Source organism: Anser brachyrhynchus (assembly GCF_964034855.1).
Source record: "Anser brachyrhynchus genome assembly, chromosome: 21".
NCBI lineage: Eukaryota > Metazoa > Chordata > Aves > Anseriformes > Anatidae > Anser > Anser brachyrhynchus.
The window spans coordinates 1,851,297-1,867,596 of record NC_137714.1 but is presented as its reverse complement, the minus strand read 5'-3'; the positions used below and the strand labels follow the sequence as shown (position 1 = coordinate 1,867,596).

Here is a 16,300-nt window from a genome sequence, read left to right as displayed (position 1 = left end):
CCCCTGTGAGATCAAACCAGCGCCAAGGCAGCTGCTTTAAACGTCTCCGAGCAAGTCTACATTAAAGGGCTCTGTCCTTAATTGCAGCAGCAAAGCAGCACCGTGTCTCGTACGCAAGCACAGCTTTAATAAGATCATGAGAGCTTGCTGGGGCGGACAGGATGCTCGAGAGGGGAACGCTAGCGGTGTTTCCAGCCTCCCCAAGACCTTGGCTTGGGATTTTAAGCAAAATTCCATGTCGTGAAACCCATCACAAGCCAAACTCATGATGTTCATGGATTTGTGAATTGTGTTGGTTCTTGAGACCTCCTGGAGGAGGGTTTTAGGGGCTCACACACCCCTAAAATTCATAAAGCTGCTGCCAAGCAGAATCACTGTGAGCTCCTTGCATCCCCCATGGAAGAATTTGGCTGTAAGTCTACCAAAAAAGAGCATTATGTAAGGCTGCAAGTTGGATTTCCCACTTGTGGCCGCTGGTCGCGCTGGTTTAGACGGGGCACGGTGCTGAGCTTGCCGCCTGCTGTGATTTTGGCACTGCATCCTGCTCAGCTGGTTTGAGCCCTGTGCTGGACAGGGAACACACCTACATCCCCACGGGGTCATGCTGTTATGGTCTGTAATCTGGAAGCAGGCGGAGGACGGTGGTTTCTGGCTCCCAGCGAGCACCAGGGCTTCGGCACAGGGCTCACGAGCGTGCTCTCCTCCCCACGCTGCGGCCACGCTTCTCCCCCCAAACCCGCCCCAGATCGCATCCATCAAGGAAGAAGCCACGAAGCTGAAACTTCATGCTTGTGTTGGGTTTGGTGCGGTGTTTTTATTTTTCCACAGACAGACTCGGGTTTAGTCACGGTGCATTTTTGACCAGGCACAGCAATGCTCGCTCCAGCCCCAAGCACCCCATCTTTGCTGGGTGGCAGCTACATTCACCTCCTCTTCCTCCTCCACCTGCTATTAGCACCGGCATGCCCATGCATTAGAAGAATTTCAGTTTTAAGCCATCTGGCCCATTCAGAGCTGAGTGTTTCTCCCTAATAACACCTTGTCCCGAGAGGTTGTCATTAAGGCTCCCTGTGCACGATGGCTCAGAGAGGAGTGGGCAAATTCAGACCCCTCTGAGGGCGCACGAACCCCCTGTGCCTCTCCATCAGATCGAATTGCACATTGGCGAGCTTGTTTTTGGGGGGCCTTGCTTCATTCCCCCCCCCCAACCCCCTGATCGGTTCTTTCAGGCTGTTTCCAGCCATGATGGGGCAAGACCCGACCCCCAGAACAACACAACAGCCCTGACCCTGCGGGGCTTCCCTTCTCACCCATCCTGCACCGCCACTCTGTCAAGGAAAGTTTGATAATCTCCCTAAGCCGATAATTACACCTTATTTATTACTCTGCATGCGTAATTGCAGGCAGGAACTTTTAAGAGCCTTGTCAGCCTAATTACTTGCAACAGGGGAAGGCATCGAACCAGTTATCAAGTCCCGCTCCTGTTTGCATGAGGGTTTGCTTCCTTTTGGTGCGGAGCCGTAATGCCGCACGACAGGAGCATCCCGTGCGGTCACGCTCGCGAGACCGCTGAGGCTCTGCATCCCCTGTCCCGGCTGGTGAAGGGCAGGAGCATGGTTTGGGCCAGCAAAAATGCTTTGAAAGCTGATAAAACCCAGCAGTACTCGACGGTGCTGGCTCTGCAAACACCTTCTCCTGGGTGAGAAAGCAGCAAAAAGCCCCCTCCGTCCTTTCTTCTCCCCCAAAAGTGCCTGTCGCCTCGTAAAACACGGAGACTTCATCCCTGGCAATCCCAAAGCAAAGCACCCCATAAAACTGCCTCTGCCCCCAGGCTGGAGCTGAGCACGCGCCCTGGGCTCACCCTGCCCACGCTCTCCCCCAGCTTTGCATTAAACGCGCTGCCCTATAAATACACGCCCGCGTGTCCCCCCCGGGGGAGAGCAACGCGGCCGTGGGTCGGCACGGCTTCGCCCAAGCTACTTCATCCTCCTCGCTGGGTTGGTTTTGCCTCCTCGAAGCTGGCTGCTTCTTCCAAAATAAAGGCAGCGACATGCCCCAGCAGCAGCGACAGCAGCGCCTCGTGCCTCCGCTCGGACGGGCACCTGTTTGCACCTCCTCAATGCAAAAGGTCAGCTCGAAAGGACGCCACGGGGGGATATTTCATGCTTCCCTCCTACTCCTTGCAGTCACACACGTGCCTGCAGGAAGGGACTGCGAAGCACCCAGCCAGGGCGAAGCGCACATGAGAACCCTCACGGAGCAGCTCCTGGGGTTGTTCGTAAGCTTCGGCTTGGCTATCTGTTCCCCGTCCCCCCAAATTAGGGCAGGCACAGATCCATCAGCGGTGGGGAAGATTACGCAGAGCAGTTCCTAATCTGATTTTTAAAAACCAGAAAACTCCTCTGACCAGATTAACTATAGCTGCGAAACCACGAGCCTCCAGACATCAGCGTGCGCGTGCTTATATTTGCACACACGTCTCGTGATGGTTTACCGGGGCCGATCTCCCGCCTGATAGCACAGAGCAAAGCCTGCGTTGGGAATAGCGCTTCTGCCTCATGTAAAATCCCATCCTCGTGCTATGGACAAAGGTTTATTTGGCGACTGGCTGAGTGAGTTGTGTGAGCTTCCAGTGCCTCTTGTGCAATGGGGACAGGCAGGTCCTCGCGCTTGTCCCCCCACGGGATGCGGGTACGGTCACCTCTTTGCAGAGCTTGCCCCGCTCCTTCCTCCCCAAATGGAGGCATTGCAATAGGCAGGCACTTTGCAGAAGCCTCTGCAGGAAGGACTTGGTGTTCTCCCTGCTGCTGGCATCACCACAGTGGCTCTGGCACTTCAAGGCTCACTCACCGCTGCCACGTCCTCTCTAATTCAAGGAGTGTGGCAGGGCTGATGCTGGGCAGCGTCTCGAGCCTGTCTTCTCCCAGCCCCAAGAGGTTTGCAAAGACCCAGGAGGCTTGCAAAGCTGTTTGCAATGTTTGGAAAGACTCCGTGATTCTTACAAAGGCTGCAGTAAGATTGCAAAGACCACAGCAGGCTTGCAAAGAAGCCCCACAGCTTGCAAAGAATCCTAAAGCCTTCCAAAGATCCGTGGAGACTTCCAAAGACTCTGCATGGTTTCCAAAGATCCCAAGAAACTTGCAAAAAACCCCTAAGACTTTCAAGCCCCCCCCAGAGACTTGCAAAGACCCCCAGAAAATTGCAAAGATCCCCAAAGTCTTGCAAAGAACCCAGAAAACTTGCAAAGAGCCCAGAAAACTTGCAAAGACTCTGCATGGTTTCCGAAGATTCCACACAGCTTGTAAAGACCACAGGAGGCTTTGAAAGATCCCACACAGCTTGCAAAGACCCCCAAAGTCTTGCAAAGACCCTGGGAACCTTGAAAAGACCCGAGAAGGCTTTCAAAGAATCCCAAAGCCTTGCAAAGACCCTGCCCTGTTTCCAAAGACACCGGCAGGCTTGCGAAGACCCCAAAAGCCTAGTAAAGACGCTACTTGGGTTCCAAAGACTCCAGGAAGCTTGGAAAGACCCCAGCCTCTTTCCAACTGATCCCTCAAAGACAAGAACCAGTGTGGCAGCATCCACCTCCCACTGGGAAATCAGCCCCTGCCTGCAACCCAGCCACCCTCCTCTCTTTTTGCCCCGTCCAGGACTTTCCCATCTTTTATGTTGCTGCAAGGTCCCATGCTGGTGCACCAAGCCCAAGCCAGAGCCACCCAAGAAAAACCACGAGCATCTAGAAATACTCCTGCTGACTTGAAAAGCCCCAACTGATGGGGTGACCCTGGGGTCCTTCTGCAAGATGGGAGGCAGTTGGGGTTGTTTTCTTCATAAGAAGGATTTAAGCAGCATTTCTTTTCCTTGCTGACAAATAAAATACTAAATCTTCGGGTAAAGGAATTGGGAAGTGAAAACGGTATTAGAAAAGCTGCTTTGCTTGTTTTCTTCTAAAACAGGGATTTTACACCTCTGTCTCCAGCACAGGGTCCCAGGAGAGCACAAGGAGCCGAGGCCGTCCCAGTCCACGTGTTGCCTGCAGGGAAGGGACGCTTTGGGGAAAAAAAAGGGAAGTCTCACATGGCGCAGAGCTGGTGAATGGAGCCTGCTTGTGCAAACACCATGTGGCTCTGGTTTTCTTTTCCCAATTATTTCTCTTTCTGGCTCCTCTTTCACTGGTGTTTCTTACTGCTGGTGGTTTGAATAGACTGGAGTCGAATAGGTGAGGGTAAAACCACGATGCTTTTCAGAAGAGGGAGCCTCTTCCAGCTGCTGGCAGCTCAGCTCAGGTTGGGGCACCCAAACCGGGGGTCCCTTAATGCACCCCCCCGGGCTGGCCATGCACAGCAGCAGTGCTGCTCTGACCACAACAGCACAGCCTGACAGCAAAGTGTTTATAACTTCTTATACTCTTGGGAGAGCACATCTACAGCCTTCAATAAAATCTCCCTCTTGCCACAAACCTCATTTTTGCATGTGCAAAATGCCCCCTAACTGCCCCTTTTTCTGCCTTTTTTTTGGTGTATGTTCCCAATCTGCTCAGCAATACAAAGTCTTCACTCTTGTTTGCTCAGGTCACAGGGAAAAAAAAAAAAAAAAAAAGGGATCCGCTTCAGATGGGAAACTGGGTTTGAGCTCATTTCCTCTGCCCTGGTCACGGAGAGAGGAGAAAGCTCAAAAGAAAAGCCCAAAAGGGATACAAACAGGGAAGATCAAACTGAACATTTCTGCTCCTCGCTCTTTAATTGCTTGCAGCAGGTTATTCCAAAATCTGGGGCAGAAGTTTGGTTTCCAACATGAATATTCAGCTCGGCGCTAATAAATAATGCAAACGCCCGCGTGGGCAGAGCTGGCTCCCAGTGCGCCTTGCCGTGGCGCCAAGTGGGGCGCCGGCCGTGCACAACCATCACGGCTTTCCCCATGCCGGCGTGCACGGAGGCAAAGGGAAGCGAGCTGAAAGCAAGCAGGGAAGCGAGGAGCCTCCTGCTCTAGCCCGAGGGCTGGGAAATTTGATTTGTTCCTCCCCAGGCAGGCAGAGGTTTTCCCTAGAGAGCAGAAAAGGGGCACAGGAGGAGGAGAGGGTTGCAAACGCCAGGGGAATCCAAAATCACTGCAAAAAACACCTCTGAGGTTCTCTTGCATCCTCCTCCCCACTGAGCTGCTCATCACAGTCTGGGGAGATGCTGGAGGGAGCGGGGTTGGGGACAGCTGGGGGAGCTGCTTGCATGGGGCTGGGACAGGGTGGGCACCGGGCCAGCCGCCCTCCCTCTCCATCCCTTCCCTCCCTCCCCAGATCATTTTCCTGGGGTTTTGGAGGGTCCAATCCAACCGCCCCCTCCCTCCAAACCGGGGTGGGGGCCGCACAGTCATCATCACAGACTTTGCGAGCTCTGAAGGTGGATTGATTTGCCGTGGGGCTGGCTGAGGAAGAGGAAGGCGAGGGGAGGAAGAAGCTCCTGCAGCAGGCAGAAGGGTGCGCGCCCAGCGTCGGGGCGTCCAGGCAGCGAGATGCCGGGGGAACGCACGCTGCGGCTGCAGCACGGGAGCCGCATCCAGGCGCTGTGCGTGCTGGGCACCCAGCTTGCCATCGATGTCCACGGGTGAGTGGGATGTGAAACCCTACCTGCTCCTCAACCTGTTTCTCCCCATGCACGTTTCCCTCCTCATTTGTCCTTCTGTTCCCCAAAAGCCCCAGCTCTAGGATTTGATGCAATTCATCGGCACAAATCCTCCCCGGGCTTTGCAAATCTGCACAAGTCCCGGGCAAGTTTCAAGCATCGGTTGTTGCATGACATACGTACCCTGGGTCTGCAAAGGCGATGAGTCTGGTCCACCTGCGGTCAACAGATGCAGTGCTATTTCAGAAAATTGCTGGAGAACAGAGGGATGAGTAGGGACGGGGCATTTCGAGCAGGAGCCATGGGCACAGACAGCAAAGGAGGTGATGCAGCTGGGAGAGGGGAGGAAAGCAAGATCTGGTGACAATCTGTGTCCTCAGAAAGCCTGCAAGCCCCACAATACTGCCCCTGTACCTCTAAAACAAGCCTAACGCTACCCTTCAAGATAATTGAAAGAAAAAAAAAAAAGAAAAAAAGGTTATGTGCTCCTTTCATGGCTCATCCCAGCGCTCACCCAGCTGCTTTTGCAAATCTTGCCCTCAATACTCCAGCCAAACAGTGCATCTGGCTTCTCTCCGGGTCAAATCTCTTCCCAGTGGGATTACTGAAGCCCAGAAACCAAACCAGTTTTGCATGCATAATTAAACAGAATTGAGCAATTTCAGAAATGCCCAGGCAGCAGCAGGCAGGCGCTCAGATTTCCTCTTCCCCCGATGCTCAGCAGTGCTGCCCTCACTCAGAAACCCAATAAATGATGCTGTAATGGTGATCCAGCACGGGCGCTCGGGTGTCAGTGCTCAAAGGGAGCCTGGATTTTGGGAGCTGTAAGCGACCCAAAAATAATAACCTTGGATAGATGGGGAAATTAAGGACAGGAGAGGCAAAGGGGATGCACAGAGCAGCTCAGGAAAAGCACTTTGGACTGGGAGCGATGCTTTGGGATTGAATGAAATCACCCCAAAAATGAGAGTTTCCCGTGGTAAAATCCTCCAGCTCAGCTGGCATGCTGCTACACTGAGCTGGGAAATGCTGGGTTTGCCTCAGTTGGCAAATAACGCAGATTTCTCAGCCGAAGTGCAAACGAAGTTTGGTTCCAGTGGCACCAAACGCTTTGGCTGTAATTAGAGTTAATGGCAATCTGCACTGATTGCTACTAAATAGACCCATTTTGCTACAAGAGCATGTTCTGTCCTAAAAAAAGGAAAAAAAAAAAAAAAAGAAAAAAAAAGGCACCTCAAACATTCCCAGGCAGTGAGGAAAGGTAGAAAAGAGGCAGTGGTGAGCATGGAGACGCCAGCCTGTGTTTTGGGTGGAGAGCCGAATCGTAATGGGAATTGGTGGTTTTTGGGTGCCGGATGCGCAGACCTCTGAAAACAGAGCGCGTTGCTTGCAGGGCGGCCTCAGCCGGGGCGGTCACCTTCGGGGTGAAGCACACGGAGGGGGTGAGCGTGGAGGTGGCGGCGCGGGGCCGAGCCGAGGTGGGGTCAGCACCCAGCGGGATGCGGTGGCCGCTGGACGAGGGGATGGTCCTGAGGTTCAGCATGAGCCGGGCCAGCACCGAGGTCAACGATAACAAGGTAAAAATCGGGGTGCTGGGCACCGGACCCCCTCCTGGCTGGGGATGGAGAGCATCCTTCCCCAAGCAGACGGATTTGGGTATCTCCAGGTAATCGTCAGCTTTTACGCGGAGGGAGGACAGCCCATCGATCAAGCTGGGGTCTTCCTCACCGGCATCGGTGAGTAGGGAGGCTCCTGCGATGCAGCACCCCTCTGAGCAGGGGACAGGTTTGCCAGGTCGGGGGGGACACGTGCGCACACCCAACCCACCCTATCCCGGGCTGACAGTGGGGTTTGCCCTCCAGGGCTCTCCCTGGACGTCGATGCAGATCGGGATGGCGTGGTGGAAAAGAACAATCCCAACAAGGTAACCCTGCCCCTTCCCTGCATGGGTAGTCCTTGGGCTTGCAGGAGCCCAGCGCATCCCAGCTGCCGCGTCCCCATCCCCTCGCTAAGCCCCAGCGTGGCGTTTCAGGCCAGCTGGACATGGGGACCCGAGGGACACGGGGCCATCCTGCTGGTCAGCTGCGACAGGGAGAGCCCCTTGAGTCCCGCGCCAGACTGCGATGACGAAAGGGTGTTCAGCAAAGAAGGTAATGCAGTCCCAAGCCCAGCTCCGCTTCAAAAAATAAGCAGAAATGCTGTTATTCCCCCCCTCTTTAATCTTTTCAGGCATGAAGGCTTGCTTGGGAATTGGCTGCTCTCTGCTCTGACTCAGCTGAGCTGCTGAGTAAGCTCCCCATGCGGGATCACGCTCCTGTCCTCGTATTTTGTTTTAATTATCGCCCCAAGGTCAAGCAGGGGCACAAAGCACAGCCAAAAAAACAGCGGAGGTGCCGCTGACGGCAGGGCTTGGCCGAGGGATGCTTGGGGCCAGGCGCACGGCCGGCAGCCAGGAATACCCGCCTGTTCCTGGAAAACCAAACCACGCCAAGCCAGTGCCCATCGGCTTTTTGAGGCCAGGGACCGGCTGTGCCAGGGGAAAAAAAAAAAAAAATGTTTCAAAGCACAAGCCACAGGCCTTGCTAGCAGGACCGCAGGCTGTTTTTCCAGCATGCATGCCAAGGCTGGTTACAAGGAAAGAGCACGCTGCTTGGCGCAGGGCAGGAGCGCACAAGCTGGCAGAGCTCGCACCCAGGTTTGTTCTCGCCCGCACCCCAGATTTGCTGGATATGTCTCGGATGGTGTTGAGGACTGAAGGGCCACAGCATCTGCCGCGGGGGTATGAAATCGTGCTCTACGTTCCCGTCTCTGATGCCGACAAAGTTGGGGTCTTTCACGTGCAGAGTAAGTCCTTCCCCATCGCTGCCTCCTCCGCCCCTTCTCCCAGTTCATGAGGCTTTTGTGATCTCAAGCTCTTGTCTTCCCATCCCGACCTCATCCTCTCCATGCTCCTCAAACTGTGCTTCTAAAGCACGTTGTGCCCTCACCGTCCCTTCCCCAAATTTTTCCAGCCTTACGTCTTTTATCAGTTGGAAAACTTGAGACACACAAGCAGAGGCGCAGTGTGGTGAAGCCATTTATCCAAGGTCATCCAGCAAAGCAGCAGTAAAAAATAAAAACAAACACAGGTGTCCTGACACCCTGATGCTTCCTGCACCAGGCAACATGCTCTAAGACACGTTTTCCCTTCCTTCTTCCCTGCTGTGGATACCGTGGTTTAATCCCTGGGACTCATCCAGCCCAGAAACGTGCCATTAAGCACATTTAAACATGGGATTAAATCCATCAGCGCAGGGATTTGTGGCATTGCTATCGCATGGGCGGTCTGAGGGGCTTCCAGGGCAGAAACCTTGTGGAAACATCTTTGCAATGCTGTTTCCATCCAAGTAAAGGCTCTCAGACATTTTGCCCACCAGTCTCGTGCACAAATGCAAAATTGCAAGCACCTGAGCTGCTTTAAGGTCGTTCTGCCAGATGAAGCTTCCTCCACCAGCAGAGGTGAAGCTTTGGCACAGGGCGGTGGTGGAAACTCCTTGTGCACGAGCAGAACAGCTTAGAAACCACCACACCTTTTCGGAAATCACCCACCTTCTCCTTTCGGTCCTCGCAGACCCTTTCTTCGGGCAGCGCTACGTCCACGTGCTGGGCCGGAGGAAGCTGTGCCACACCGTGCAGCACGCTGGCGGAGCCGCCGAGCTCAACTTCTTCGTCGAGGGGCTGCGCTTTCCCGACGACTCCTTTCCCGGGCTGGTCTCCATCCACGTCAGCCTCCTGGAGACCCTGGCTGAGGTCGGGGGGCTCTGGGGAGGGGGGCAGAGGGAAGGCTGCGACAGCCCAAGGGGGCACAGGGATGGAGAACAGACCTCTAGCTTACCCCCAAACCAATGTCAGGGGGCGTATTTGGGGCGATAGGGGTAAATGGGGAGTGGAAGGGCCCTGATTTCTGCTCGCCTCCCCCAGGGCATCCCCCACACGCCGATTTTCACTGACACGGTGGTGTTCAGGGTGGCACCGTGGATCATGACCCCCAACACGCTGGCACCGGTGAACGTCTTCGTCTGCAGGTAAGGGCTGAGGGACGAGACCTCCACGGCCAAATCGGCATTGGCCCCATGGGGTCACCGAGCCGGGGGGGGAGATGGACAGAGTGCCTGGGCCAGACACCCATCCTCCAGCAGCCCTCCATCCCTTCCCTCCCACCACCCGCTCTCCCAGCATGAAGGACAACTACCTCTTCGTCAAGGAGGTCAAGAACCTCGTCAACAAGGCCGGCTGCGACCTGAAGGTTTGCTTCGGCTACATCAACCGCGGCGACCGCTGGATGCAGGTAGGTGGGCACCGGGGTGGGGGGCACAGCCTGCCTTCCCTGATGTGCTTTTCTTCCTGCTTTAGGATGAGATTGAGTTCGGCTACACCCAGGCCCCCCACAAAAGCTTCCCGGTGGTGCTGGACTCCCCCCAGGACAGAGGGCTGGAGCAATCCCCCATCAAGGAGCTGCTGGTAAGAGCAGGGCAGTCGCCGGCATTGCCCTGGGAGCAGGGGGTTGTGCTTGACCTCTTCTACCCCACATGCACCATAACGAATTGCCTGAAAGAGAGGAGTGTAGCGCTGCTTCGTCCCTCCGCATGGAGAAACCACCCCGACACCAAGAGCCTCGCCCCCTGAGCACGGATCAGGGACAGGTCCGTGCCCCGCTGCCAGGGAAGCCCCCACCCTGAAGGGGCTGGGTGAGAGGGCAGGGGGGGGAGCTCGGACCCCGGGAGCAGAGGGCTCCGGCCAAGGGGTGCGTTCCTTCACCCCAAATACCTGAGCAGCCACAGAATCATTCAGGCTGGAAAAGACCTTCAAGACCATCACGTCCAGCCACCGACCTGTCCTAGCGAGCCCCACCGCTAAACCACATCCTAGCTCTTAAGTTTCCCCATTGCGAAACGAGAAGTCTCAGCGGAGGAAAGGAACGTGTGAGAGGAGTCGATTTACTTGCTCGAAAGACAGCAAGGCACAGACGGCTGCCAAAATCCTCCCCACGGGGCTTGGCTGCCAAGGCGAAGGGCAGGGCACGCGAAGCAAGCGCTGGGAGAGCAGTGGCCCTGACCAGGGCATTTCGGGAGAGTCCCGCAAAGACAAGTGTGGAAAAAATGACGTTTTGAGTGATCCCTTTGAGATCTCACCATGCAGGAAGGGCAGGACAGCCCTGGGGAGCCACCGAACCCTGCCCCGTACGCCCAGCCCTGCTCTGCTCCCCAGCAGCATTTTGGCAGCTCGCTTCCTTTTTTTTTTTTTTTTTTTTTTTTTTCTGCATGCCAGTTTGGGGAAGGTTCCTCACTTTAAAAAAGCATTGAAATACATCGCACCTCATGCCGGCAGTGCATGCAGTCCCGGGTTTATCACGCAGGATGGGAATACTGTGCTGATCCTCTCCTTTGCGAATAAGCTGGGCTCCTACCAGCCCTCTTTAGGAACTGCTTCGTATTTAGAGGAGCAATTTCAGCCTCTGGAGCTGCTAACATGCTATACACCAATTTCTGCTTTCAAGCCTCCCCTAATCCCCAGCCCTATCTTTCCAATCTCATTTTCCAGCTAGGACCACGCAGCCAAAGGCAGCGTGCGTCCTCCTCTCACCCAGCCAAGCCCTAAGCCCCTGGGACCCTGCACCAGGGAAAAAGGAAACCACAGGGAATTAGCCCCTCAAAATCCACCTGGAACTGATAGGGCTCGGATGCTGCCCACAAACCTGGGACGAACCAGTGCTCAGACAGCTGAGCCTCTACTGGCCCTGTTGTTTATTAGACTGGAATGGGTAGGAGCAGGTGTTTCGTGCTCAATCCCTGCTGCAGCTCCCAGCTTCTCCGAACACCCTTGATTTTTTCATTTTATTTTTTTTTTCTAAGCGCCTCCTAGATGATAACCGCACGCCTTTGGGTCTTCTTGCTTGTTTTTCCCAAACCGTGCATTTTCGCCTGTAACTGCATCCCGCCTCCCCGCTGCGTTTCTGTTCCCCCGGGGCAACGCCGAGGGGTTTGCACCTGCGTGAAGCCGAGGCAGCGGGATGGCTCAGTGCCTTCAGCGGGCGACGCAGGTTGGGTGCGGACAGAGCAGCACGTCGAGGACATATCCACTTACTGCAAACACCGCCGTGCCCGTCCGAGTGAATCAGGAGACAGCCGGCAGGAAACCTGTCTTAATCGAAGCACTCCCATGGTTTGCCCCCAAGGAAACCCGACACTAATAAGTGATTGAGATTTAATGAAAAACAGCAGATATCGGATTCTGTCTGAGGGGCTGCGCAGCCCTGAGCTCCAAACCCACAGCGACCTGAAGCAGAGAGCAAGGACAAGCAGGATTTGTGCCCCCAGTGCTATTTTCACCTTGTTTTTAGCATTACAATCTCTCGCTCAGCGTATCCCAGACATGGCACCAAGGGTTAATCTCCCAACACCTCAAATCCCAGATATATTCAATCCTGAAAATCAGGCTTAGATGGGATTTAAGTGAAGCCCAGCCCTCCAGGTGGTTCTTATGCCTGGGGAGGATTTACCCTCGAGGGCCACAGCTCACCCTGCTCCACTCCAGCCATCCAGAAACTCCGCTTCGGGGCTGCCCCAGAAACTAATTAGCTTAACGTGGACACTTAAAAAGCAGCTGCGAGATAGCAGAGATCACTCCTGGACTCCATACTCCAACTCTGCTTCTGGCATTCACCATTTATTGCTGAGCCCGGATGCCCTGGAGACTTTCATCTTCCTGCTTTGCCTTCAGGGCTGCCTCTTCCTCTTCCCCCATCCTTGCTATTTTTACCCACCAGAGCAGATCCAGGCCCAGCGGGAGGAATAAGGGCACGGACGGACTCACGGCAACGCTCACAGCAGTTTCTCTTTTTGCAGGGCCCTGATTTCGGCTACGTGAGCAGAGAGCCTCTCTTTGAGGCCGTCTCCAGCCTCGACTCCTTCGGCAACCTGGAGGTCAGCCCTCCCGTCACTGTGGCAGGGAAGGAGTTCCCCCTGGGGAGGATCCTCATCGGCAGCAGCTTCCCCACGTAAGAGATGGGAAAAGTACCCCTTCGGGATGCAAAGGAACCACAGGTGCCCCTAAATACCATCAAAAATCACATTAAGCACCTTCATTAGCCAAATTTTGTCCTCTCTATGGAGTGGGTGCACCCAACCCCATTGCTCCATCTCCGCCTTCCCATTTCCTCCCTCCCACCTTTCCTCCACCTCGGTTGCAATCTATGTGCACGCATACAGCGATGGATAAATATTTACTCCTCCTACTCCCCCTCTCGGGGGTCGTTTTGCCCCCAGACCCGCAGGGAGGAGGATGACCAGAGTGGTGCGGGATTTCCTCTTCGCCCAGCAAGTGCAGGCTCCCGTGGAGCTCTACTCCGACTGGCTGGCCACGGGCCACGTCAACGAGTTTGTCACTTTTGTGCCCAGCCCCGATACAAAGGTACCCTGAAACCTTCTGCTGCTCTGCGGTTTCTCTTCGGGGAAGCTAATCCCATTGGGTCAGCTCTAGGGAAAATCCCAAAGCTCGTTTCCTTGACAGCCCCAGCTGGTGCTTGCTTGGCTTCTCTCCCGTGCCCCTAGAAGAAGTACTCTGAACACAGGAAGGGATTTTCTTAGCTGTTGTCAACACCAAGAGAGGGGGGAAAAAGATGCCTGCAAAGGTAGACTCATAGGAGCTGGCCAGGGCTCGCTGCTGCTCAGCATCTCCCAGATGGGCTGGAAATAGGAAAAAAAAAAAAAAAAAAAAAAGACACAGGAAAGAGAGAGCTTCTGAGCCGTAGACTGTTCCCTCTGGGGAAAACCCTTGGCAGGATGGTTCAGAAAAGGAGTCGTTACACACACGCACACCAGGAACCCTCCTTTTGCCTCCATTAGGTTGTGCTAAGCCCCTGTAGAAGGGATCGCCAAGACCGGAGCAAGCTGGGACACACATAGGGCTCAGACTGTACACTCGTGATTCCCCTAATGGCACGGGAACAGCTTAATGCTGTTTTTTCTGCCTGCTCCTGAGGCATCACAGCACTTGCTCCATCCTCCCTGACTTCCCCCTGCCTTGTGACACCAGCCTGGAGACCAAAAAAATCCCCCCAGAAGTTGAAGTACCAACCCAGCCAGCAGCAGCACTCCCCCTGCCTTCCCCAGGGATTATGTACCCCGCCGGGGGGGGGCAGGATTGGACCCCGCTGCATCCAGGCTGCAGTTGCCCCCCCCCCCCCCCCCGCCCCATCCCTCCCGCCTGGGGCAGCGCCAGCAGCATTTGACCCCTTGGTATTTCCCTTCAACAACAACAGCAGTAAACCACCCTCCTTCAGGTACATTTTATTAGCACTGCATTAAATAACAGCAAAGACCTCTGCGTTTCAGAATTTAACCTCAATTTTCTCTGCAAAAGGCCAGAAACGAGCCTCCAAGGGCAGCTTCCCCAGGGAGGGGTATGAATGCAATGGTTTTGGATAAGCCCCTTTCAGTGACCGTTCTCCCTCCCACCTGTCCCAGAGATTTCGGATGCTGATGGCCAGCCCCACGGCGTGCTACAGGCTCTTTCGGGAGAAGCAGAAGGAGGGCCAGGGCGAAGCCACCATGTTCAAAGGCAAGGGGGCAGCAGGCAACCCGGGGGGAATTGTGCAAATCCCCGCTGGGGTGGGTGGAAGCGTGCTGATCCCTGTCCCTAAAATAAAGGCTGAGCTTTGATGTAGGGTGAGGCAGCCTGAGGGCGGCAGCGCCCGACATGCCTGAAGTGACATGCGGGTGTTGGGGACACAGGGAAGGGGACATTTTCCCAAACCGTTGCCCTTCAAGGCTGGCAAGAGGGACTGGCATGCTTGTCCTTGAGGCAGGATGCCTGCCCACCCTCGAGCCCTATTTTGGGAAAGCGAGTGGGATGTGAGGGATAAAGCCCTCTGCCCGGAGGGGATGCTGGCGGGGCGGGATGGAGCATCTCTGTAAATACCAGCTCCAGTGGAGAGTGACACAGCTGGGGGGTCTCACGTCACCCCAATGACATTTCAGTCACTCTGGACTGGCAGCCAGTTTGGGCAGCCTCTGATTGAGGTTTTGTTTGGGATAAAATTCATCTGTCTGCATTGAAGTCGGGAAAGGACATCCATGCCACCACAGGGCCCTCTGCGCCTGTGCTATCTGCCTAGGATCCGAACGTCGCAAAACAAAAGGTGGCTTCTGTGGAGGGGATACCTCTGATTTTATGGAGCTGGGAATTGGGACAGCACAGAAACTATTATCCTATTAGCTTTATCGTCAGGAGGATGGATGATACAAACTTTCCAATTCTCTCCAGGTCAGGTGAAGATATTGCGAAATAGTCAGAGGTTTCCCTCTTGCTTGGTTTCCCAGTAAGCTAAGAAATGGGATTCCCAGCAGCCTCAACCCAAAACCTTAATCCAAGCTCGGCAAATTGGGATTTTGGGGAACTTTTCCATATCTGTGCCCCATCTTAAGCCAGGCTTCTGAAGGCATCGCTTCATTTCACCCATCGGGGTTTGCATTTGTAGGGTATTCGGGGATGGACACGAAACGAGTGACCATTAACAAGGTCCTTTCCAACAACATTATGGTGCAGCAGAATCAGTACGTTCAGGTAACAGCTGATATTTCTGATGGTAACCAATATTTCTTGTGATAACGGCCCCAGGGTGGCATGAACTTTCAAAGGAGGTGTTGCATTTTGGCATGTTCTCCTCCTGCATGAGAGTGTCCACAAGGCCGCTTGGGGGAACCTTGCTTGCCTGCCCGTCCCCCCAATCCCTTCTTCTCCTCTCCCTCTAGCGCTGCATTGACTGGAACAGGGACATCCTCAAGAAGGAGCTGGGCTTGACAGAGGAGGACATCATCGACCTGCCAGCGCTCTTCAAGCTTGACAAGCAAGGCAAGGCCATGCCGTACTTCCCCAACATGGTGAGAGGTGTCCCTGCTCCTCGCGTTCTCCAGTCAGTGCCTGTGTGTTTTGAGCTGTGGAGAGGAAAAATAGCTAGGCCCATGACCATGATCCTCCCATCCTTAAGGATGTCCAAAAAAGCATAGTGTTTTCCTGCCCAGAAAGGGAAAATACCTCCATCCAGGCTCTGCAGGTTGACTAAGGTTGGTCAACAGCAAAGGTTGGCTGTAACTGTGTCTCTGATGCACGTTGCTCATAGTTGGGTTAACCTGAACAGCTTTGAGGTGAAAACCTTTCAAAGTGGTGAAATGGCAAGGTTTAAATATAAAAAAAAAAACAGAGAGGAAACAGTGCTGGATTTCCTGAGGGAAGGGAGGCTACAGAAAGTAACAGCCGTAACTCAATTTTGGGGGGATCACCAACTGCTTTCCTTTGACTTATCAGCTGGGGTGGCTGCTGGGCACCCCTAAAGCCCCCTGTGTCACCCCACAGGTCCCCATGCTCATCCTGGCCAAGGACCTGGGCATCCCCAAGCCCTTCGGTCCAGTGGTGGGTGGCGAATGCTGCCTGGAGCACCACGTCCGCAGCCTCCTGGAGCCATTGGGTCTGCGGTGCCACTTCCTCGAGGACGTCGCCTCCTACCACGGGAGGCTCGGGGAGGTGCGCTGCGGCACCAACGTCCAACGCCGGCCCTTTGCCTTCTGCTGGTGGCATGCCACACCGTAGCCACGCTGCCACCTCCCAGGCCCGTGGCCGCCTTTTTTGGCGTGTGTTGTTTTCATTTC

The 16,300-nt window shown here is 54.8% G+C and overlaps 1 protein-coding gene across 1 annotated transcript; it reads left to right on the top strand.

Annotated features, from left to right (window-relative positions):
- The first annotated feature begins 3,334 nt into the window (after positions 1–3,334).
- LOC308181241 (protein-arginine deiminase type-2-like) lies at positions 3,335–16,248 on the top strand. The gene is made up of 16 exons (XM_080564217.1): positions 3,335–5,597; positions 7,009–7,192; positions 7,282–7,351; positions 7,478–7,539; positions 7,648–7,765; positions 8,334–8,459; positions 9,226–9,404; positions 9,576–9,679; positions 9,831–9,942; positions 10,008–10,115; positions 12,500–12,651; positions 12,920–13,064; positions 14,120–14,213; positions 15,133–15,218; positions 15,407–15,535; positions 16,008–16,248. The coding sequence occupies exons 1-16, from the start codon at positions 5,506–5,508 to the stop codon at positions 16,239–16,241; spliced, it is 1,995 nt and encodes a 664-aa protein (XP_080420343.1). The 5' UTR covers positions 3,335–5,505; the 3' UTR covers positions 16,242–16,248.
- Positions 16,249–16,300: the final 52 nt, after the last annotated feature.